Consider the following 21,805-nt stretch of genomic DNA (forward strand, 5'->3'; position numbering starts at 1 on the left):
TGTCACAGCTCCCGCCATGTAGCACCAGCAACAAATTCTTGCACTTTTCTTCCCTGTCTCAGATTTACGTAATTGGAACAGCTCTTTCTTCCCTGTAGAGTCTGCTGGTACCAGGTTATAACCTGGACAGTGGAGAGTGTCTGCCTTCGGCTCGTTTGTGCAAGAGGGCCACCTTAGGTCTCCTTGAGGACGTTTATCTTGGCGCAGATCTTGAGGGCAGGGCCCAACTTGATGTTCATGGCACTCATAAGATGTTCCTCTTTAAGTAATAAAAGGGCCTGTCCATCAATCTCCTGGGAACGAAACTCCTCTGCAATCTCTTGGCAGCCTAGAAGGAAATGGTGGGAATACATATGAGAAACTAGGTGGTGGCACCAGAGGATAGGAGGGGGAAACTCAAGATGAAAAAATGGAGACCCAGCAGTGGTTAATCCCAAAGTACTCATCCTAAATTCAGGAATATAAAAGTCTGAGGTGGGAAGCTTTGGAAGTAAAATGAAGTCCGAGAAACTGGCTATGTAAAAAAGCCAAGAGGAAAGAAGAACAAAGTTCAATCACAGAAATAACTTCATTCAAATAGCTTGAGGGAGAAAAGGGAAGGAGCAAGACCGCATGTTTTCTTTCACAGTAGCAAAAAAATCAAAAGTTCAGAGCCTATAGGGCATCTTTGTTTAAGGGCCGAGAATTCAGACAAATGGCAAAAAGGGTAAGGTGATTTTCTTTTCTGGAGAAAACCATCCTTTGTCAAGAACAGCTTACAAACAATCCTGCCTGGAAGAGTGTGGGGTAACGATGGCCCCTACTTTCCTAATCCCTTTAGTGGAAACAGTCTTTTATCTATGTCTGGTATCACAAAATCACATATAAAAAACATACTTTATCCAAAAATTATTAGTAAGAAATATAAAAGTGAAAATCAAACATTGCAAGATTGCTGACATAGTAGAGGACAATCAGCCCAAAAGGAAATTAAGAAACCAGGCTGTGGGCAAGTAACCTGGGTAAATATGAATAGAGCCTTCGTCATAACCATACTTAAGCCCCTACTGCTTAAAAGTCAGTTCTAGTCTGTTCCCTGTCACAAAGGCCCATGTGGGATAATCTAAAGAAAAGTAAACCTGTATGTGATCTGGGTTCTACTGGATAAGCCCTCAATACCTTGTAGAGAAGCAATAAACTCATACACCTCTTCTACACTCCAACGGCTGGGATTGCTGGACAGGAACACAGGGTTGATGCCATGTAATTCCGGCGTCGGTGGCGCTGTATTGGGGTTCCCCAGGTCACGTTCTCCATGCCCAGTTCGCACAGATAGAGGCCCAGGAGATGTCGGAGAGAGTGCTTCATCGTAACTGGAATTATCTGAACCCCGGCTAGAGTCCTCTTGACCCTGCGGAGAACAACACAAAGCAGTGAGGTCATGAATAAGTGTCAGAAGGTTTCTTTCCCTCGCCCCTTCCCGGTCAACTGGGTTCGGGTTAATACTGGGCATAGAGGAGAAACTAGTATTACAGTGAAGAAACTGTACTTTGCAAATGCCCGGAGTCACTAGTCCACTCTCAAGTAACTTTCAAGTATAAACGATCACTTTCTTGATTCTCCCCTCCTTCCAAGAATCGTAATCTAGATTTTGTCAAATGTAATGATTAATGGACACATGAACCAGTAATCAGGTGAGAAGAGACAAGGAGTCAGGATCTCTTGGAATTTGGAGTAATGCCATCAATACAAAACTCAGAGTTCTGGTCTCTCACTCTTTTACCGGGGCAAAGGAACTGCCCCGTAGGGAAAGAGGAAGGAAAAAGGACCATTTTAAAAGTTGCTGGCTCTGCAAAAGACGCTCACCCGGTGGCGCTTGCCCTGGATTTTGGCACGGGCGATGTCAGAGGAGCTACGGCGGGGTCCACGCCGACGAACGCGAGCATAGTTGGCTTCTTGGAACTCTTTCATTTTTTTCCTCTTCAGCCGGAACTGGTGACTACAGCTCACATTATACCTACGGGTCGGGGCATATATGGGATGTCAGCGGTGCCAGAGACAACCACCTGGCTAGCCTTCGCTACATGGGAATTGGTATTTTAGGTACCGACTCGGGGAAGAACACGAAAGCAAAGAAGACGGGAAACATCAGCTGTGAGGTGATCCTAGGGAAGGGGCCCACTGTTAGATGGAGAAGCTGGTGCTGAAGGTGAGGAAGGGAGGGTGGGTGCCCATGGTACCTCTTAGCGCAGGTCATTGAGCAGAACCTCTTGGAGCCGCGAAACTGCTCAGCAGGAGCATACTTCCCGCAGTACTCACACTTCAGGAGATTTGCCTTCTTATCTAGCTCTGGAAAACAAGGCATCCCTGGAGACTTGTCACTGGTACTGCTGCCGCTTGGGCCATCATTAGGCCCACGGCTGACTCTAATTACTTTCAGGGTTTGCCCCCCCAAGACCTACACAACCTAATTCAGAATCCCTCAAACATAAAGCTCAAAATCCAAAACCATAAAGACACATCCCTCAAGAACAGCATGGTCTTCCTGACTTAAACCAGCCTAGTTTCCATTTTCGATGACTGATTATCCCAATTCATACTCTCAGACTGCAGACAAGACTGCAATTCAGAATAGGAGAGAGGAACTAATTACTAACTAGAAAGATACAGGATCCCTCTCCCAACAAAAGTTTACAAAAGCAGTGGGAGAAATGTAAACAAGAGACCTTAATATAGATTATAAAACCTAGAATAAGGAGAAATGGAAATTAAGAAATATACTATTTTAGATCATCTTTTGAAAAATACATCCTTACAGTAAACAAGTAAATAAAATTCAGGTTGGCTTGTTAAATCACCCTAATCCGATAGGGAACTCCTTTTGTGTGATTCTACACATTCTGATATTTAATACAGTTCCTGTGTGTGGATGGACTTTGTATACCTCCCACTTTAAATAATTACCATTTTACACTGAGTCCTCAAACACATCTCCCTGAGCCTCCTTCCCCAGATGGGTCTCTAAATAAATACTTACCAGCAGATGGGCTGTCCCCTCCCAAGGGGCCCCCTGACTGATTCTCATTCGGCCCTGTCGGGAGGCCAGTCTGTAGTGGCTTCTCAGACTCTTTCAGTAACTGAGAACAACCCACCTGTGCCAGAAAAAGTTTACAGTTAGGTTAGCCTAGTCCCTTTCTGCTTCTCTATAACTTTCCCCAGTTACTTCTCACCGCCGTGCCTTTGCCTGGTTCTCGGAGTTAATGGCCAAGTCTGGTTTAGAGAAACATTTTTCAACGTGGCAATCAAGAGGCCCTAACTGGCTCTTTTCAGATGAGCCATTGGAAAACAGGTTCCTACCTTGGCTCTCTAGCTTGTCCTTTTCCTTCCAAAGTTGCAGATACCTGTTGTTCTAGTCCTAGTTCTGCAACTCCTGGTATCTAGAAAAGTCCCTTAACTTCTCTACCACAAATTTCTTCATTATAATACAGCCTAGTTTGTGTAACTAAACATTATAGCTTCTTCCTTCTCTTCCCAACACTTTCATTTGCTGGTCTACACATATTCTTTCCTTTCCCCCTTCCCTTCCTTCTTTACAATTAACCATACAAACAACAGAACTGAACCATTCTCGAATAATTAAATGGTTCTGAGACTTGATTTTAGTGGACTTTGGAAAGATAATAATCAGACCAAGTCCCCACTTGAAAGTCCCACCTTATGGCCCTGCCCTCACCGGGAAAGGCTCTGCTCCTTCCTGGATAACAAAGCCTTCAATGATGTGGGTGAGAATCTGGGGCTTCACGATGGCCTGTGGAGGTTTTGAGTCACCCATTTGTCTGGACACCATGGCTAGTGTAGGAGGGGGTGCAGATGGGGCAGGAGCCAAGGCTACTAGTTCACTGCTTGGAGTATTAGCATTCACACCAGTCACTGGTTCAACTTTCTCTGGAACAAATTAAGGAACAGATAGGGGATGACATAATTGATCCATCTATTAGCCAAGCCAGTCTGATCTTCCACAATCATACATGCTCACCTTTGATCATTCACCCTGGAGTCCCTGTTTTTGGATCTACCCATTCGTCCACCAAGTTCAGGCGCATCTTCTACGGAACCAGATTTAGCTCCGAGCTCACTCAGAACAGGTCTCTAATCTCCGCACTCCAAAAGGACTGCAGAAGTCAGTTACTCACCTCCAAGACTGCTCTTCTCCTCCATGGCCTTTGGGCTCTCGGCTACTGGAGATGCCTTGGCAGGAAGCATTGAACCCAATGTGGAGACATCGTCTCTCTCCTCCTCAGACTCTGCCTTGCGTTTGACAGCCAGTGTCTGGGGTTTGCTCTATAAAGTGAAGAATAGGAAAGAAACCAAGATTTATGAGTGAAGGATAATAAGGAACCTCAATGACTCCCATACTGTCAGTGAAAATGTTCTTAGTTCCAGATTTCCCAATTTGTGTACTTCCCACAGTACACTAAAATTCCCGGTCATTCCCAAGAAGCGTATCTTCTACATCAGGACAAAAGAAACTGTCACATTTAGTCCTGACCTACACCTCGGGATCCTGGGTTCATTATGGCCCCACTGAGAACCACTGTTTTTCTAAAGACCAATTTAAGTGATTAAGGCTATCTTGATCTAACTTAGTACAGATCCAAAAACCCAGAATGATTTCAGTAGCAAATTTAGGAGTATGAAGTACAGATTATTATATGCATTAATGTCTCCTACAAAAGGAACAAATAAATACCAGTATCTTAACCTTCCATCAATGTCTGTCTTATAAAAGAAGCACATAGCAGTTTAAGTTTTACAGTTTGTAACAAATAGTTGTCACAGACGAAACAATTAACAGAGCAGTTGCTGCAATACCATATTCGTGCGCATGCGTGCACACACACACACACACCCCACACACATACATGCTCACTCACACATATTAATTACGTTATCTGTCATGGACTAAATGTTTGTGGTCCCCTCCCCTCCCAATCCCTAGGTCCTAACCCCAGTATGGCTGTATTTGGAGATGGGGCTTCTAAGGAAGTAATGAAGGTAAGATGATAAATACCAGCATCTCAACCTTCCCAACTCTTTACTCCCCTCCCAAGTTAAGATCCATATGGGTCCACTGAGCCCCAGGTCCACTCAAGGGTGACCGTGCCCTCAAAACCATCAGACCTCACTCACCGGCAGGTGCACGGACTGCATGTAGAAGGCAGCAGGTACCTGGGCCACAGCAGGTGAGGAGGTCGTAGCCCCAGCCTTCACCACATGTGTTGTCCCCTGCATGGGAGCCAGGCTCATCCCAGAGGCCAATGTGGGGGGGCACTCTTGCAGTGCCCCGGGAGCCTGGGATGAAGGTGGTGAGGAGGCCAAGTGGGCCTGCCCAGGCTGCACCGTATTGGGCATCCCCCGGGAAGTAGGTACGGAGGCCGCCAGCTGTGCCAACCCCAGAGCCTGCGCCTGGGCCGTCCCCGGTTGCCGGGTGCCCACGACTTGCACAGGGATGTGGGGCGGTGGTTGCTGGGCAGCTGACATCTTCGTGGCGCCTAGCTGGGGAGGCTTGATGGGTGCTACAGGTGGCTTGGACTGGATGGGGATGGGTGGCTTGGGGATTGGGTCAGGCGGGAGGGACAAGGGTGAAGACTGAAGCATGGGTTGAACCACCAGGGTCTGGGCTTGCTGCGGGGACTGGGAAGGTGGGACCTGCTGCGTAGGCGGGCCCTGCGGCGGCTGAGGGGCAGGGAGGGGGGTGGCCGGCGGGGGAGGCGGGGGGGGCGGGGGCGGGGGCGGTGGGGGCTGCTGCTGCTGCTGCTGCTGGGCCAGCTGGAGGTGCGTGGCCGTGTGCAGGAGCTGGGACTGCCGGTGCTGGAACTGCTGCTGGTGGTGGATGGCAATCTGCTGCTGGATGACCACCTGCTTCTGCTGCAGGTGGATCTGCTGCTGCTGCTGAATCAGGGAGTGGGGCTGGATCTGCGTGTAGGTGGCTACAGCAACAAGCCCAGGACGGAACAAAGAAGAGCGGGAAATAATCATTAACATTGTAAGTTAAAAGTGAAATCACCTTTCCAAGGCGTACCGAGCTTTGGTATCACACAGGGAATGGCAACCTAACCGGGAAGGACCGGGGAGATCGCTTCATTCCTACTCTTCTCTCTGAGTCAGACATAACCAACTATCTCTCTCTACAATGAAGGACCTCAAGGGAAGAAGTCCCTTGCGCTGTCATTTCACGGTCCTCAGTAATTTCTTGCAGCCAGCTAACTTTTATTTTCTTTGCTACACTAAATCCTGTCCGTTTGATCCAGCAAAGGAGAAGGGCTGGCCCATCGCCCGTATGATTAGACTGAGTTCTTCAGGGGCTGAGTCCCTGCTTTCTACATTTGTACATCCCCAGAACCCAGCCCAGCACCCGGCACATGAGAAAGACTTAATGGTCACTGAGAGAATGAATGTCCACAGAGGTAAAGATTCCAACAGCTTCCCGTGGATGCCTCGGTTCTTTAGACTCATCAGGTTAGGTCACCACCTAGGAGAAGTCTCAAGAGCCAGCTGCTGCAGGTCCGGCCTTTACCCAGTTTCCTCTGCGGCAGGCGGTGCCAACAATCTCCCCCACTCGCGACTCTCCCAGACTGCCCAGGGAGCATGTAGGAGATGAAAGCACTTCGGAAACCGAGTGCTACGGTATGTAAATACTAGGAGGAGTATAGCTGATGACGAACTCATAACTTTTTGTAAGTAAATCATCCAAATACAGCAACAACTAAAGTGCTAGAAACAAGGCAGGGAAAAATAAACATTACCAAGTAAGGTGCACACATCTAACTATACCGAACCACAGTCTAAAAGCAACTATAAACCATTGGGGTTTTCTTTTTTTATCCTTATCATTGATCCAGATGATCACAAGTTCACTATATTAAACCGTGGCTCGGGCACCTGGGTGGCTCAGTCGTTAAGCGTCTGCCTTCGGCTCAGGTCATGATCCCAGGGTCCTGGGATCGAGCCCCACATCGGGCTCCCTGCTCCGCGGGAAGCCTGCTTCTCCCTCTCCCACTCCCCCTGCTTGTGTTCCCTCTCTCGCTGTGTCTCTCTCTGTCAAATAAATAAATAAAATCTTTAAAAAAAAAAAAAAACGTGGCTCTATTTGCTAGTCCTAAGTGCTCTAAGGCACTTACACCATCTCCGCTCTACCTTGGCCCAACAAATCATCATTAAACAGAGTGAGGAGGGGCACCTGGGTGGCTCAGTCGGTTAAGTGTCTGCCTTCGGCTCAGGTCATGATCCCAGCATCCTAGGATCGAGCCCTGCATTAGGCTCCCTGCTCAGCCGGGAGCCTGCTTTTCCCTCTCCCTCTGCCCACCCCGCTTGTGATCTCTTCCTCCCCCCGCCCCCCGCTTGTGATCTCTCTCTCTGTGTCAAATAAATAAAATTTTTTAAAAAAGAAAATAAAATAGGGGCGCCTGGGTGGCTCAGTCATTAAGCATCTGCCTTCGGCTCAGGTCATGATCCCGGGGTCCTGGGATCGAGCCCCACCCACATCGTGCTCCCTGCTCCGCGGGAAGCCTGCTTCTCCCTCTCCCACTCCCCCTGCTTGTGTTCCCTCTCTCACTGTGTCTCTCTCTGTCAAATAAATAAAATCCTTAAAAAATAATAAAATAAAATAAATAGAGTGAAGAGAGAAGTCATCCCTTAAGCTAAATCGTAAGCTCCATGAGGACAAGGAATCTGTTTTTCAAAGATGCATCCCTAACACCTCCTACACCTCCTACAGCAGGCAATTCAGTTAAGAACTGGGTAAATGAATGGGTGGGATGGGTAAACTGACAAACTCAGGGCCAAGAAGGGGGGATTGCTGCCTGGTGGAAACAGAGATCTACCTCTGTTACCTGTCCTCCTCTCTCCCTGGACTAAGATGATCAAGGCTGATGTGATTTTCTTTCCTTCCACTACTCCAGGACCAAGAGAAGCAGGAAAAATGGCAAAGCAATGTACTCTGAAGATTTCAAACAAGTTCTGAGAGAATAATGACCTTGGGAGAGGTGACAGCTTACCTGAGCTAATAAGGGTCTGGCTGGGAGCAGGTGTAGCTGTCCGTGTCAGGTTCATGCCCACATTCTGCTGACCAGGCCCATCTGCTTCTGCCTTCTTGGCTGCTGCACTTTCTGCTTCTGTCTGGCTTCCCTGACTCACAGTCACTGTTTGGGCTGCGGGCAAGGGCTGCACCACTCCTGTGCCCTTCCTGGGACAGCTCCCACCCCCACCCATTCCTGAGGAAGGCAACTGACCCAAGGCCCCAGGTGCCTGGCCACCTCCGCCTGGCCCCACAGACCCGGGGATGCTACTCCCACTGCCTGCACCAGCTTGACTGAGGTTGAGGGACTGGCCCGAGGCCCCAGAGGAAGCCTGAGCCACAGCGAGGGCCTGGCTAGAGGCCTGGGACAGGCTAGAGACAGGGGAGGCTCCAGGAGGAATGGCCTTCTGAGTAGAGCCTTGCATCTGGGGTCCTTGGGCTGAGGCCTGTTGGTTCCTCACTGCCAAATTCTGCACCTGAAAGATAAGAAGAAAAAGATATACTGAGAAAAGGGGAACAGGGGGCATGAAGGTCAAAGACTTCTGTGACTGATTCAGAAGCAGTGAAGACAGCTACAGATATTCCCCAGCCCCCCCCTCAAACCTTGTTCCCCCACCTTTACAATTACATACATTAAAGTCCTTCCAGTCACCCAGGGAGGGACTCTTGAATCCTATTTGATTTTCAGTCTCCTTCATTCACTATCAAATCTATCAGCAAGTTTGCTCATTTATTCCTTCAAAATGTCTCAGATTTTCCCTTTCTTCTCCATTCGTTCATTCATTCAACACTGACCAAATGACCTACTATGTTTCAGGTACTACACTGGATACTGGAAATGCAAAGACGAAAGACACTGTCCCTGCTCTTAATGAGTACTTTCTACCAGAACAGACAGACAAGAAAATCAACGATAGCCCTATTATACTATGCAGAGATCTGCGCAAAGTGCCATGGGAGCAGAGGAGGAAGATGGGACTCAGACCGGGGAGATTAGGGAAGACTTCCTAAAACAGTCTTTTGTTCCATCTGAGACTCCATGGGTGAGAGCAAAAGCGAAGTTTGAAGACATAGGTAACATTTGGAAGACCATCGAGCCAAGGAAGAGCATAGCATTTTTGGAAATTATGAATATTTCACTACATTTGGGGTGAGATGGAGGGAGTGGAAAGAAATGAAGCTAGGAAGACAGGCTGAGGCCGGGGAGGGAGGAAGGTTTCAGATCAGGAAGGGCTTGGTGCACTCAAATGAGGAGAGTCTGAACTTTAGTTCGGGAACAGAAAGTTTATCCATCTTCCCCACTGTTCTATTTCCAGCACCTAGCACAGTGCCTGACATAGGAAGTACCCCAGAATATGAAGAGAGGACTGATGAGCACTTCACTGATGACAGGAAGCCACTGAAGAATATTAATCAGAATAAACGTAATCAACTCTACAGCTGAAACCATTCTCTTAAACATTGCTGACAGAAGTGTAAATCAGTACAACCGCTTTGGCAAATGGTTTGGCATCTTATCCTCAAGCTGAACATTCACACACCCCCTAATCCAGGAATTCTACAGGAGAAACTCTTGCTATATACAACAGGAGGCATGTGTGAGAAAGTTCACAGCAGCACTATTCATAGTTAACGAAAGTCTGGAAGCAACCCAAATGGCCATTATCAGAAGAGAAGATGAATGAACTAAAGTATATTCACATGGTTCAATACTACATAGAAATTAATAAAATACAATGACATGCAATAATATGGATGGATCTTGACAATAAGCTATTAACAAAGTATTCCCCCCAAATTACATACAGCACAAAGACCTTATAAACTTAAATACAAATATATACACACACAAAAAAAATATAGAACATATGGTATCTGGAATTACTTCTAAATAATCCACAGGTGGAGGAAAGTGGCCTGGATAGAAAGGCGATGTGTTGATAAATGTTGCAGCTGGCTGGCAGGTGCAAAGGGATTCATATTTTTTTCTATTTTTGCATAAGTTTGAAATATTCCATAATAAAAAGTACTTTTTAAAAATATATGTAAACACGATAAAACTATAAAAAAGGGACACAGGGAAGGATGAACCTAGGAATCAGAATGATTGTTACCATGGGTAGGGGCAGGCAGTGGGTGGAACTGGGGATTGCTTATTACATCATTAAAACATAGTAAATAACTAAGAGTGGGCCATGAATGGACCACTGCTGACAGGATGTCACGAACCAAGGATTATGATTTATCAAATTCAGTATACCAGAAGTACCATTTAAAATAATGTTAGGAACAACAGGTATTTTCTTATTTAAAAAACTTATTCAGATAGTAATATGGAAGATGCTTAGAGGTAGACAAGGCTGAAGGCAAGAGACCAATTAGAAAACCAGTAGAGTAATGCAGGTGAAAAATATAAAGACCCTGAGTTCAGGCAAGCGGTAAAGAGGTGAGAGCTTTTGAGAGAGATTGACAAGATTATCAGGATGGGGTGCTGGGGCACTTAATGTGATCGGGCAATTATATAGTTTGTTTCTAATCAGCTTTCCATAATGACTATCTAAAACTTTCCTGGTGTCCCGATATACCTCAGAACCACCTGCTCTTCCCCCTCTCCCTCATCACCCCTGCAGACAATAAAACCATCACATGAGCACACTGCAGCAGTTCCATCACCAAATCTATACATGCCCTTCACAAACCCCCACCACTTCCTTCTCCCTGCTCTCCGTTCTATCCTCCCTCCTATCAAGTCCTTCTCCACACTCAGGGCCCCAGCCCTCCTCCTTCTCAAGGAACTTGTACTATCAATTCCTTCCTGTATCTTCAACCTCACCGCTAAAGGCACCCTCCCATCACACCTGAACCCCACTTCCCCAACCCCAGCTTCATCCTCCTTTCCTTTTATTACTAAACTGGTAATAATTGGTTACATTCACTGCATCTATTCTCACTATCCAGCCATTCCTCAAGTGATACTAGTTTGGCTTCAACCCCCCAAACTCCACTGAAATGGTTCTCCGTCCATATTAGTAACTCTATCTTGTCTCTCTACTGCGTTTGACAGAGGACTCCCTGCCAGTTCTAACATTCTGCTCCCTTGTCTTCATGACACCACATAATCCAGATTTTCCCATTTCTCTGTCACTCCTACCTACTCCCCTCTGCCAGTTCATCAGCCTCTACTTGAACTTGAACTATTTTCTAAACAGTCCTAACCCTCAGGGCTCCATCTTAATATAAAGGCTTTTCTCTTGTCAATCCATACCTTTCCCTAAGCAATGCCAAATGCTCTCTTGACTTCGATTATCATCTATGTGTCTACTACTCTTGAATGTTTATCTCCAACTCAGACCTTCCCTCTAAGCTCAAGCACCAGATATATAAAACAGCTGACCTCGTGACCCACTGACGCACAAGCACGTCTAAGACAGTGGTATCCAAAAGTTAACTTCACCCTAGATCCCCTTCTCCAACATTCTCCATCTCCTGAGTAGCACTAAGCAGCCGCCTCACCGCCATCACATCTCGTCTCTGGCACTTCCCTCAACTGAATCAGTTTTCCTCTTTCAAAGATCTTCTAAGTTTTTCTCAAATCTATTCATTTCTGTCCATCTCCGTTGTTACTGCCTAACCCAAACATCATCCTTCCCCGAAACTGTTGTTCTCCCTAGATTCACACTCACACCACTTCCATTTATTCTCCACAGAGGAGCCAACATAGTCTTTAAACAAAAAAAATGAACAAGCCTCAAACCTTTCTAGGTCACTTCCAAATTGAAAATCCTCCCATAGTATCCCATCACCCTTTGCATAAAGCCCAAAATCCTAAACACTGTTCCCAACGCCCTGCAAGATGAAGTTTCTCCTACCTCCCCGGTACCATCTCCATCCCCCTTTGCCAAACTCCAAGCACACAGGTATTCTTTCAATTCCTCAAATATATAAAGCTCCTTCCCTCCTCTTTGGATTCAAGGGGTATTTGGACATAAGGTTCCCCCTGCCTTCACCACTCTCCTTCCATGTCTTCACCGGATACCCAATTTAAATGTCACCTCCTCGGGGCAGTCTTCTTGACTTTCACCCCGATCCTAAGGCTGAATCGGGTCTCTTTCTGTGTTTTCAGAGCACTCTGTACTTTCTAATGAAGCAATTATTAAACCATTCTGGTGATTCTTTGTGTAATGTCTGGTGCCTCAATGATTTGTAATCTCTAACTCATTTAATCCTCAACACACCCCAAAGTAGGTATTTAACAATAGCTATTTTATACACGAAGAAACTGGCAAAAAGATGTTAGGCCATTTGCCTAGGTCACACAGTAAGTCATGGACTTGGAATCTGACCCAACTATCAGATTCACATTTGCAACCACTACTCTGTCCCTCCACATATTGACACTCAAATATCTGATGAATAAAGAGATGGATAAATGAAAGAACTGGATATGAAACCAGTCTCAACCTCATCCTCTGATCCCACTGCTGTTACCATAGTCTAAAACGAAGGTCTTACCCTAGTAACTAAATGACCCCCAAGAATCTCTTACTAGGTTCCTTAACTTCTCTTTCTTCTCCAGGCACATGTTCCTAGATGATTCTTTCCAAAGTATTTTCCTTATCCTATTAATCTGCTGTGCAATAGCCAGCCTTGACCCCTGCTACCTATGAAGTTACTTGGCTTTCAGACTTCTCCCTGACAATGACCTTTTCTACCATCAGGTGGGTTGTCTCCACTTTATCCACTCATCCCCAACTCAGTCACATATGAATCAAGCCTTTACACACACTGTTCTCTCTCCAGTTTTCTTCTAACTCCAAATCAAATCCTACCGATCCTTCGAGAATCTCCTCAAGTATCCCAAAAGTCCTGAGCAGGGATGCAGCCAACTCTTCTCTAAACTCATGTGTCACTCCAAGTTAGTACCGTTTACTTTGTACCTCTTTGGGCTCTAAGATCTTTGTACTTCTTTGTTCTCTAAGATCTTTGAAGACTTGACTTGTCTTTCCTTTCAAGCTTCCCAAGTTTCTAGTGTATATCTGAGCACATCAGTAGAAAGAGCTCAACCTCAATATTCACTTGCTAACTGATAAACTAAAAGAATGAAAAAAGTTATTATGCGATCCCAATTTGTATTCCATCCATAAGTAGCAAAAACTCAGGCTCGAAATATATGTACATGTTTGGGGGTAAGGCATGGGAAGCAACGGTGAAGAAGACTTTCCTGGGCACACAGCGAGGAGAAACAGACTACTGAGAGTTGGCAGCCACAGTAACTCATAAAGAGAAGGAATCAAACATTCCTCCAGCAACAGCCAGGTGGGCTTCACATCTACCTAACTGCAGAATTCCCTCAATCACCCCTTACTTTAAGAGAGCACTGCAAATGAAAAGAACTAAGACCTCCTAAATAAAACTGAGCCATGGAGGGCTGAAAGAATATAAGGAAATCTGCCCTGGATTGAGAATAAGCCTTCCCAGATCTACAGGGCTGTTTTCAGTCAACTCCACTTCCCTTCCTAACTCAAATAACTCACAAGTTACAAGGGATTCGAGTGCTATGGAAATTAAGAAAACGGGAGAAAAAATAAGAATCCCGAGAAGTCGTAATGGGGTAGCAGGGTGGGCCCTGGTCTACGGTGGTTTCCTTCATCCTCCCCAGTGCCCATCCACAGGTCAAGTGGTTGCCACTGACCTGATCTGCATCTGTATGAACTCCCGGAGACTGAGCAGATGGCACCTCCTGCTGGACCGCAGCCACTGCCCCGTTAGGCATCAGGATGAGTTGGGAGGCTAGAGGCACATTCCGGCCCAGGGTCCGGTTTACCTGCAATAGGTTTCCCAGCTGTGGCTGGCAAGGAGAGGAGGAAGAGGAAGAGCAAAGGAAAGAGAACAAGAGGAGAAGAAGAAAGACAGAAGAAACGGAAGGGAAGGACCACAAGACAAAATAAACAGAAGATACGAAACTGCTAAGCCCTGCCCCTTTCCACACCAACCCAGGAGACCCTTATTCTCCATATGCGATGAATCATCCAGAAGGAAACCTAGAATGTATATAAAACTATAGATTGATATCAAAGAGTCAAACATCAAAGAAGTTGAGACAATGAGGATTTTAGAACAAGTATTTATGTATAGTAAGTAGACAGGCTAAGAGATAACACTTAGAATTTGGGTACTCGAGCCACAGGTTTGAAGATCAGATTCTATGTGACACCACTTCAGTCAAATATTAAGGCGGACACCTTCTCACTTAGGATCTCAATGCAATCTGCAGGCTACCTGTGAATACTGAGCATCACTTCTAGAGGTAAGTAAGGCCTAGGAAGTAGATCAGCATATCTTAACGTATCTGGGCAACCATGGTTAAATCAAACAGCTTTCACTCAAGTCTGTGGCAGGGGCATAACAATTATGCCCCTAGAACAATGGTGGTTGTGTTCGTGGCTTACCCGTAGATACATCTGGGCCTGGGACTGGTTGAGAGGTGGGGAGGTGGTGTTCCCCAGTAGCACAGATTGGGTCAAAGTGGTAGCACTGGGAGAGCTCACACTCTGGGATCGGCTGATGAGCTGGGCGGCCGACGTGGTGGCCAGGTTGATCTGTGTGGTACAGAAAGGAACAGAACTAAAGACTTAGGAGATGTAAAAAGAAACGCACATCACCGACAAATGCAGAGGGACACAGTGAAGAACAGAATATCTAATTTTCTTTCTTTCTTTTTTTTTTTTTAAGAACAGACTATCTTATTTTCAGAGTCAGGGGGAAATGAATAATACCTTCCTGACCATAACTGTCATCCTGGCTACTGGAGGGTAGTACCAAAGTAAAGAAACTAGTCCCTAACCACTAACATTACCAGTTGAGAGGGAAAAGGAACAAAATGGAGCAGACTTCACTCCTTGTTAAAGGGTCCAGAGATCAGGGCGCCTGGGTGGCTCAGTTGTCAGGCATCTGCCTTTGGCTCAGGTCATGATCCCAGGGTCCTGGGATCGAGCCCCATAGGGCTCCCTGCTCAGCGGGGAATCTGCTTCTCCCTCTCCCACTCCCCCTGCTTGTGTTCCCTCTCTCGCTGTCTGTCTGTCAAATAAATAAATAAAATCTTAAAAAAAAAAAAAAAAAACGGGTCCAGAGATCAGTCCCGTCCCTTTGTCATCTCTTCTTCTTCCCCAGGATTTTCTTCCTCCTTTCTTAGACCTCCTCACTCAGACCCCTATATAGATTCCAGTCAGTTGTTTCCCTTTTACTAAGACTCTCTACATAAGAGCAATAATGACCATTGATGGCTCAATTCACAAAGTCCTTCCACCCAGAGACAAAGACCCAGGGAAGGAAGCCTCTCGGTGGGGAGCCGCAGTACTCACTGAGGCCTGGGTGGTGGTAGTCTGCTGCTGTGCCGTGCTGGTGTTTGGGGAGCTGGCCTGCCGACTGGCAGCAATCGTGGCCTGTTAGAGGGGAAAGGAAACAAGAAAGCAGAGACAACGAAGGAAAGACTGAATCTTCTAATCACAGGCACAAAATGTAATAGAGATTTCAGATAAAAACCCAGAGACTCTACTACGGAGCAAGGAAAAGTATATTCACTATCCCCAAAACTCTCACGTTACCGCCTATGCCAACCTAGTAACTCCCACATAACCCTCCTGGGGCAATCGGGTAATCTGCCCTCCTCCTCCCTTTCTTTTAGGTGGAAGAAGAACCTTTGACCAGTTCATATCATGAGTCACTCATAAGTCTAGCCCAGAGCTATCCAAAACAAATACAATGCAAGCCACATAAATTATTTTCTAGTACACACATTTTTTAAAAAATGAAAAAAAGAGGGGTGCCTGGGTGGCTCAGTCGGTTAAGCGTCTGCCTTCGGCTCAGGTCATGATCCCAGGGTCCTGGGATCGAGCCCCGCATTGGGGCTCCCTGCTTGGTGGGGAGTCTGCTTCTCCTCCCTCTGCCCTCCCCGCCAGCTCATGCTCACTCTCTCTTGCTCTCTTTCTTTATCTCAAATAAATAAATAAAATCTTAAAAAATAAAAATAAAAAAGTGGGGATGCCTGGGTGGCTCAGTCTGTTAAACGGCTGCCTTCGGCCCAGGTTATGATCCCAGGGTCCTGGGATCGAGTCCCACATCAGGCTCCTCACTCAGCGGGGAGCCTGCTTCTCCCTCTCTGTCCCTCTGCTTGTGCTCTCTGTCAAATAAAATCTTTTAAAAATAAATAAATAAATAAATAAAAATTAAAAAGTGAAAAGAAACAGGAGAAATAAACTTTATTTTATTTAAGCCAATGCATCTCATTTCAACATATAACCAATAAAAACAAAATACTGAGATATTTTACATTTTTTTTCGATATTAAGTCTTTGAAATCCAAAATTTTACTATACATCTCAATTTGGACTAGCCACATTTTAAGTGCTCAATAGCTACATGTGACTAGTGGCCGCCATATTGGACAGTGTAGTCCTAGAACACAGACATTCTACCTCCTAGTTCCTACTGCAACCCCAAAAACTAAGACCCCCTTCGTCCTCCTACGGAAGGACAGGAGGTAGACAAGACGATGCTTCTAGCCTGAGTGGCAGGAGGACTGCAGGAGGCAGTATGCCCCGACCCACCGGTAGTGCCTATCCCCTCCCTCTTGGGCCAGCTGGCTGCTGACCTCTCACCTGCTGGACCGCAGCCAGGCTATGCAGCTGGGCATTGCTGAGCTGCTGCTGGAGCATGAACTGGTGGAAATACTGAGCCGCGTTGGGTTGACGCTGCAGTGCCTGCAGAGCCTAAGAGGAAAAAGAGAGGACCAACCCACTTAGAATGAATCGCTCCTAATTCCTATTCTATGCAAATGACTGTGATCTGGTGAAAGGGACAACTGGGAAAGAGAGAAACAAAGGAAGATGGGGAGCGTGGCTAAGTCAACATCTGATTTGTCCATTTTTATATTAGAACTAGTAAGTTCACATAGTTCTCAAAAAGTGGAGAAACAATTAATTCTGATCTCGTATACAAAGAAAAGTAAAGCAATGTAACTCACATGAACTCTTAATTCCCAAAATGGAATGTGGAGATACATGACGTAGCAAGGAAAAGAACTGGACTAGCCAAGTTGAAAATAAATTGGACATCAAATAATACAAAGAGAAGAAGGGGCGCCAGGCTGGCTCAGTCGGTAGAGCATGCGACTCTTGGTTTCAGGGTTGTGAGTTCAAGCCCCAGACTGGGCATAGAGCTTACTTAAAAAAAAATAAAAATAGGGGCACCTGGGTGGCTTAGTCAGTTAAGCATCCAACTATTGATCTCAGCTCAGGTCCATGGTTTCAGGGTCATGAGTTCAAGCCTGATGTTGGGCTCCAGTAGAGAGCCTACTTAAAAATAAATAGATAGGGACGCGTCGGTTGGACGTCTGCCTTCGGCTCAGGTCATGATCCCACGGTCCTGGGATCGAGTCCCACATCGGGCTCCTTGCTCAGCAGGGAGTCTGCTTCTCCCTCTGCCTGCTTCTCCCCCTGCTTGTGTGCTCCCTCTCTCTGACAAATAGATAAATAAAATCTTTAAAGTAAATAAATAAATAAATAAATGGATGGACGGATAGATAGAGAGATAGAAGAAAAAAATTGAAGACCATATCCTAGGGACACAAAAGACCATGTTCTAGGGACACAAAAGACCATGTTCTTGGGACAGAGCCCCAGGTGGTTGAAAATGATGAAAAATAGAGTAAATAGTGGCTTGTGAAAGATTCTATCAGGTAAAATTTTCAAATAACTGGCATTTTCAAATATTTACAGTAGATGTTTATAAAGATGATACTGCAGTTTTAGTGTCACCTTCAGGATATTACTGTATTCTTATTCTTTAATAATTAGAACTATTCTTATGATGTGCATAGTTATTCTAGCAACCAAGATATTTTGAGTAAAATGCCCCATTCCCAAGATTTTTTAAAGCATGGAATTTACTATTTGTCTAAAAATAAAACTCCAAAGAGTTTCATACTTCCATTACTCAGGGCGATTTACAAGAGAGACCGAAGATTAAAAACCTGACAATCCATGAAGAGAAATGGTTAGTTAGAATCTAGCTACATGAACTGAATGGTATAAAAAAACCGTGATTTGCTGACTGAATCTCATTCTCTGTTTGCTTGCTCGAACTGTTGTAAACTCCTAAGATTCTCAGAGCTGGAAGGGACATTAGTCATCACCTAATCCATCTCCCCCAGTTTGCTGGAAAGGAACTAAGAGCAATTATCTTCCAGCACCTGTGCCCACCCGAAGCCAATATTCACAGATCACAGCCCCTCACAGTTGAGCCTCACCTGCACCGCCTGCCGTTCATACAGTGACATCTGAGCTATCTGGGGCCGAGAGCTGCCCCCAGAGCTGGAGCTCCCATTGGTGGAGTTGGAGTTCTGCTCACTCTCCGTCTCCATGATAGTGGTCCAGGGTCCCCAAAGCCGGTGCTCTGACTCAAGACCTAGATGGAAGTTAGCAAAGGATTAAAATTCACACCTGATCTCAAACTATTATTTCATGTTATCATTCAAGTTATCTAAGACTCTTCCTCTTCTTTCCATTAGCCATGACTCCTTGGGCTTAACTACCAAATCTGCAATACACACTTACAACCATATGTTTCCCATACCATCTTTTGAAACTATGCAGTGTCTCAAAAGAAACCTTTACATATTCCCTCATGACTGTCTATGAAATATCAAATGGCTAGAATTTAAGACTCATAATACTAAGGCTACCTTACATTCCCATAACATTTTTTAATAGTTTAAAATAGTCCCACTTAAAAGTTCCTGTTTTCTCACTTTTATCTGCACCTGCAACATCATTACCAGCATCACCTTAACATTTACCATTTACTGAGAAGTCACCAGGTGCCTCCTCTCGCTGGCTTAGGCTCTTCATCTCCATTACCTCTCACAGTGCTTTAATATGATTATCCCCATCTTATAATTGTAAAAATGAGGTTTTCTGAAGTTAAAGTTTTCCTAGTATCAAGTCTCTTTACATTAACACATGCTGCTTCCTCAAACCAAAAAAAAAACCCAAAAAACAAAAAACCTGTGATTAAGGCAGTGTCATTTGGTTTGAGTATTCACTGTCCTCATTTTATGGAGAAGGGGCTCAAGATACAGATATGTTAAATGCATCATGGAAAGTCATTAATCTAGAGGTAGAGGGACGCCTGGCTGGCTCAGTGCGAAGAGCGTGCAACTCTTGATCTTGGGGTCATGAGTTCAAGCCCCACATTGGGTGTGGAGATTACTTAAATAAAACTTTAAAACAAAACAAAACAAAAAACTAGGAGGTAGAAGAGCTATACAAATAGCCGCCTGATTCCAGCTCAGGTTATTAATAAAAACACCTTGGGCACATCACTTTCCCTGCTGGCACCTCAGTTTCCCCATTTGCAGAAAAGCCTTCACAACTGAATGTAACATATCATTTTAACAAATGACTACCAGGTATTACACATATTAAATACACAGCAATGAAAATCTTCAAGAAAATAAAACTCAACTTTTTAGCTCATTTTAGTAACCAGAATTTACCCTCTGGGGTCTACACTAAAATTTGCAAAAAGACATGAAGACACTGCTAAGAACCAAGCAGAGACAGGAGAAGAGAAGTAAGAAGAAATATGCCTCCAAACAACACTAAATGACAATAAGGGTTTTTGTTCATTCTTTTTTCCCCCTCTTTTGTTAGGCCTAGACACTATATTCTCTACTTTGGAGGCACAGGGCCACTAGAGATACTAGGTCAGCAAAGCACTATTCGGTTTAGGAATGTAAACATCAAACCAGAATTCCTGCTAAGGCCTGTCAACAGTTTTATTAAAATGGATTTATCATAAGGATTACATCCAAAACAAAGTAAATAAAATCAAACCGCTTGGCCTTGGAAACAGAGTTGGGGAGATTTCTTACTCTGTTCCCAGTATCATCGGATGGCATCATTATCCCCCAAGTACTCAACCCATCTCTTCAGTTTTATTTAGGTATAGCAAACGTCACTGCAAACATGGATATAACCTAAGAAGTACACAGAAGAAATCATATCAGCTTCAACTCTAGTTATCTTCTCCCACATCTTTTGCCACAATATCAAAGCACTAAACAGATACAGACCCATGAATCCTCATTATCAGCATGTGAAGAAAAAAAGTGGGTAAGGATTAGAGGCAGCATGGCATAGTTATATAGATCAATGGATTTAGTTCACTGGACTCAGAGACATGAGACCCCTTTACTAGTTAGAGGAGACATTAACTCCTATATTCATAGGTGAAAATGCTAAAAACTGTAGGACCCCACATCTCCCCCAAAATGGAAGTCTTAGTGGTATTTTTTTTTTTTCAGATTGTGAATTGAAAATAGAGATGGAAAGGTACTGGCTTAAGTAATAAAATCAGGAGAAACTGACATCAAAACCAGGATTCCTGGATCCCAGGCACATACTATTCATTTGTGATCAATGTTGGGACTGCAAAATTAAACACAAAAAATGAAAACAACAAAAAGTTTGGGAGGCACAGTGCATTTAAATTTTCAGAATTACGTCAGAAGAGAAAGTGCGAGAAGCTGATCCACAGAGGTGCCCACAATAGCTAAACTATGGTCACCCTGAAAGGTAGTATTTGAGTGTGTATGGGTTGGGTTAGGTAAGGAGCACAGACCTCTGGAAGGGAGCTAGAATAGTGAAATGGACCTGGGACTGGGTCCATTGAGCCAAGAGTTGGAGGAAATAAATTTTCCTAAACCTAAAACTCTGTCTTGTAGAAAGTATGGGACATAGAAGGGCGGCAGGAGAAGGGCGGCAGGAGAAGGGGTAGGGGGGGCGGGGTAAGACTGTGCAAAAGAAATGGAAGTGATCTGGAGAATAGGGATAGTAAGCGCCCAGGGGTCCTTGTTGTATACAGAACCTTGATGAAAATGAGGTTCCAAAGAGGAATCAAAGACACCGGGGGAAGGGGGCAGATAGAGTGGAGCCAGGAGTGAAATGACCCAAGTGAGCAGGGAAATGTGCTTACTGATAGCCGGGAGACAAGCAGGAGAGAGACAGACAGAAGTCAAGGAATTGGGGACCGAGGGACCAAGCGGACCATAAAAAGCAGGGAGATTACCAGACAGCATGCTTGGATGGGAGGACCAAAGTCAGAGAAGGAAAAATGAATGAGAAAAGGAGCAGTCAGAAGCAACTAGGGTGACGGACAGACGGCATTCAGCGCAGCGAAACGAAGAGCAAGAAGACTTGGACAGACAGAGCCGAAGGACCGCAGAGCTAAGCGCTAGAGGTAGGCAGGGAAAGAAACTGGGGGAGGTACCTGGGGCGTTACACAGACGGAGGTGGCTGAAGAAACATCCCCGCGCAGCCAAGCCCCCAGAGGTCCTGTCCCTCCCCAGCCCGCGGCCGCCCGGTTACCTTCGCGCCTGGCTCTGCACCCAAGTGCTCCTGGGGGGCGTCCACCTCATGTGCCGGGGTCCCCAGTCGCCGGGCTGGGCGGGGGGCTCGCTCGGCCTCCGCGGCGGGCTCCCCTCGCCTCCTCCCCTTCCTGGAGGGGCGGGGGCGCCGAGGGCGGGGTGGGAGGTGCCCGGCGCGGCCGCGGCTCCCCGCCCCTCCCGCCGCTCCGGGTGCGGGCCCGGCCGCGGCTCTGCCAGGCCTCCGGGGCTGGCTCCGGGCCTGTCACTTCCTGCCGGGCCGAGAGGGTGGGGGCTGCAGGCCGGGGGCTGCGGGCCGGGCTGGA

General features: G+C 45.8%; 1 protein-coding gene across 1 annotated transcript; it reads right to left on the reverse strand.

Annotated features, from left to right (window-relative positions):
* Nucleotides 1-55: 55 nt before the first annotated feature.
* PHC1 (polyhomeotic homolog 1) lies at nucleotides 56-21,514 on the reverse strand. The gene is made up of 15 exons (XM_021690751.2): nucleotides 21,484-21,514; nucleotides 18,363-18,520; nucleotides 16,714-16,824; nucleotides 15,418-15,498; nucleotides 14,506-14,655; nucleotides 13,749-13,904; nucleotides 8,037-8,532; nucleotides 5,170-5,969; nucleotides 4,173-4,320; nucleotides 3,713-3,924; nucleotides 3,017-3,131; nucleotides 2,220-2,328; nucleotides 1,846-1,996; nucleotides 1,159-1,390; nucleotides 56-328 (listed from the first exon to the last, which is right to left on the reverse strand). The coding sequence occupies exons 2-15, from the start codon at nucleotides 18,474-18,476 to the stop codon at nucleotides 174-176; spliced, it is 3,030 nt and encodes a 1,009-aa protein (XP_021546426.1). The 5' UTR covers nucleotides 18,477-18,520; nucleotides 21,484-21,514; the 3' UTR covers nucleotides 56-173.
* Between the last annotated feature and the right edge of the window lie 291 nt (nucleotides 21,515-21,805).

This window comes from Neomonachus schauinslandi, chromosome 5 (assembly GCF_002201575.2).
Source record: "Neomonachus schauinslandi chromosome 5, ASM220157v2, whole genome shotgun sequence".
NCBI classification, from domain to species: domain Eukaryota; kingdom Metazoa; phylum Chordata; class Mammalia; order Carnivora; family Phocidae; genus Neomonachus; species Neomonachus schauinslandi.

What these genes read in the sequence shown, in the direction of transcription:
- PHC1 (XM_021690751.2), bottom strand. Translation starts at nt 18,476, where the DNA reads ATGGAGACGGAGAGTGAGCAGAACTCCAACTCCACCAATGGGAGCTCC. An exon ending in CCAGACCCTTATTAGCTCAG is followed by an intron (nt 5,970 to 8,036) that starts GTAAGCTGTCAC and finishes TTGTTGCTGTAG; the next exon opens with CCACCTACACGCAGATCCAG. An exon ending in TGCAGTCCGTGCACCTGCCG is followed by an intron (nt 4,321 to 5,169) that starts GTGAGTGAGGTC and finishes TTCACTTTATAG; the next exon opens with AGCAAACCCCAGACACTGGC.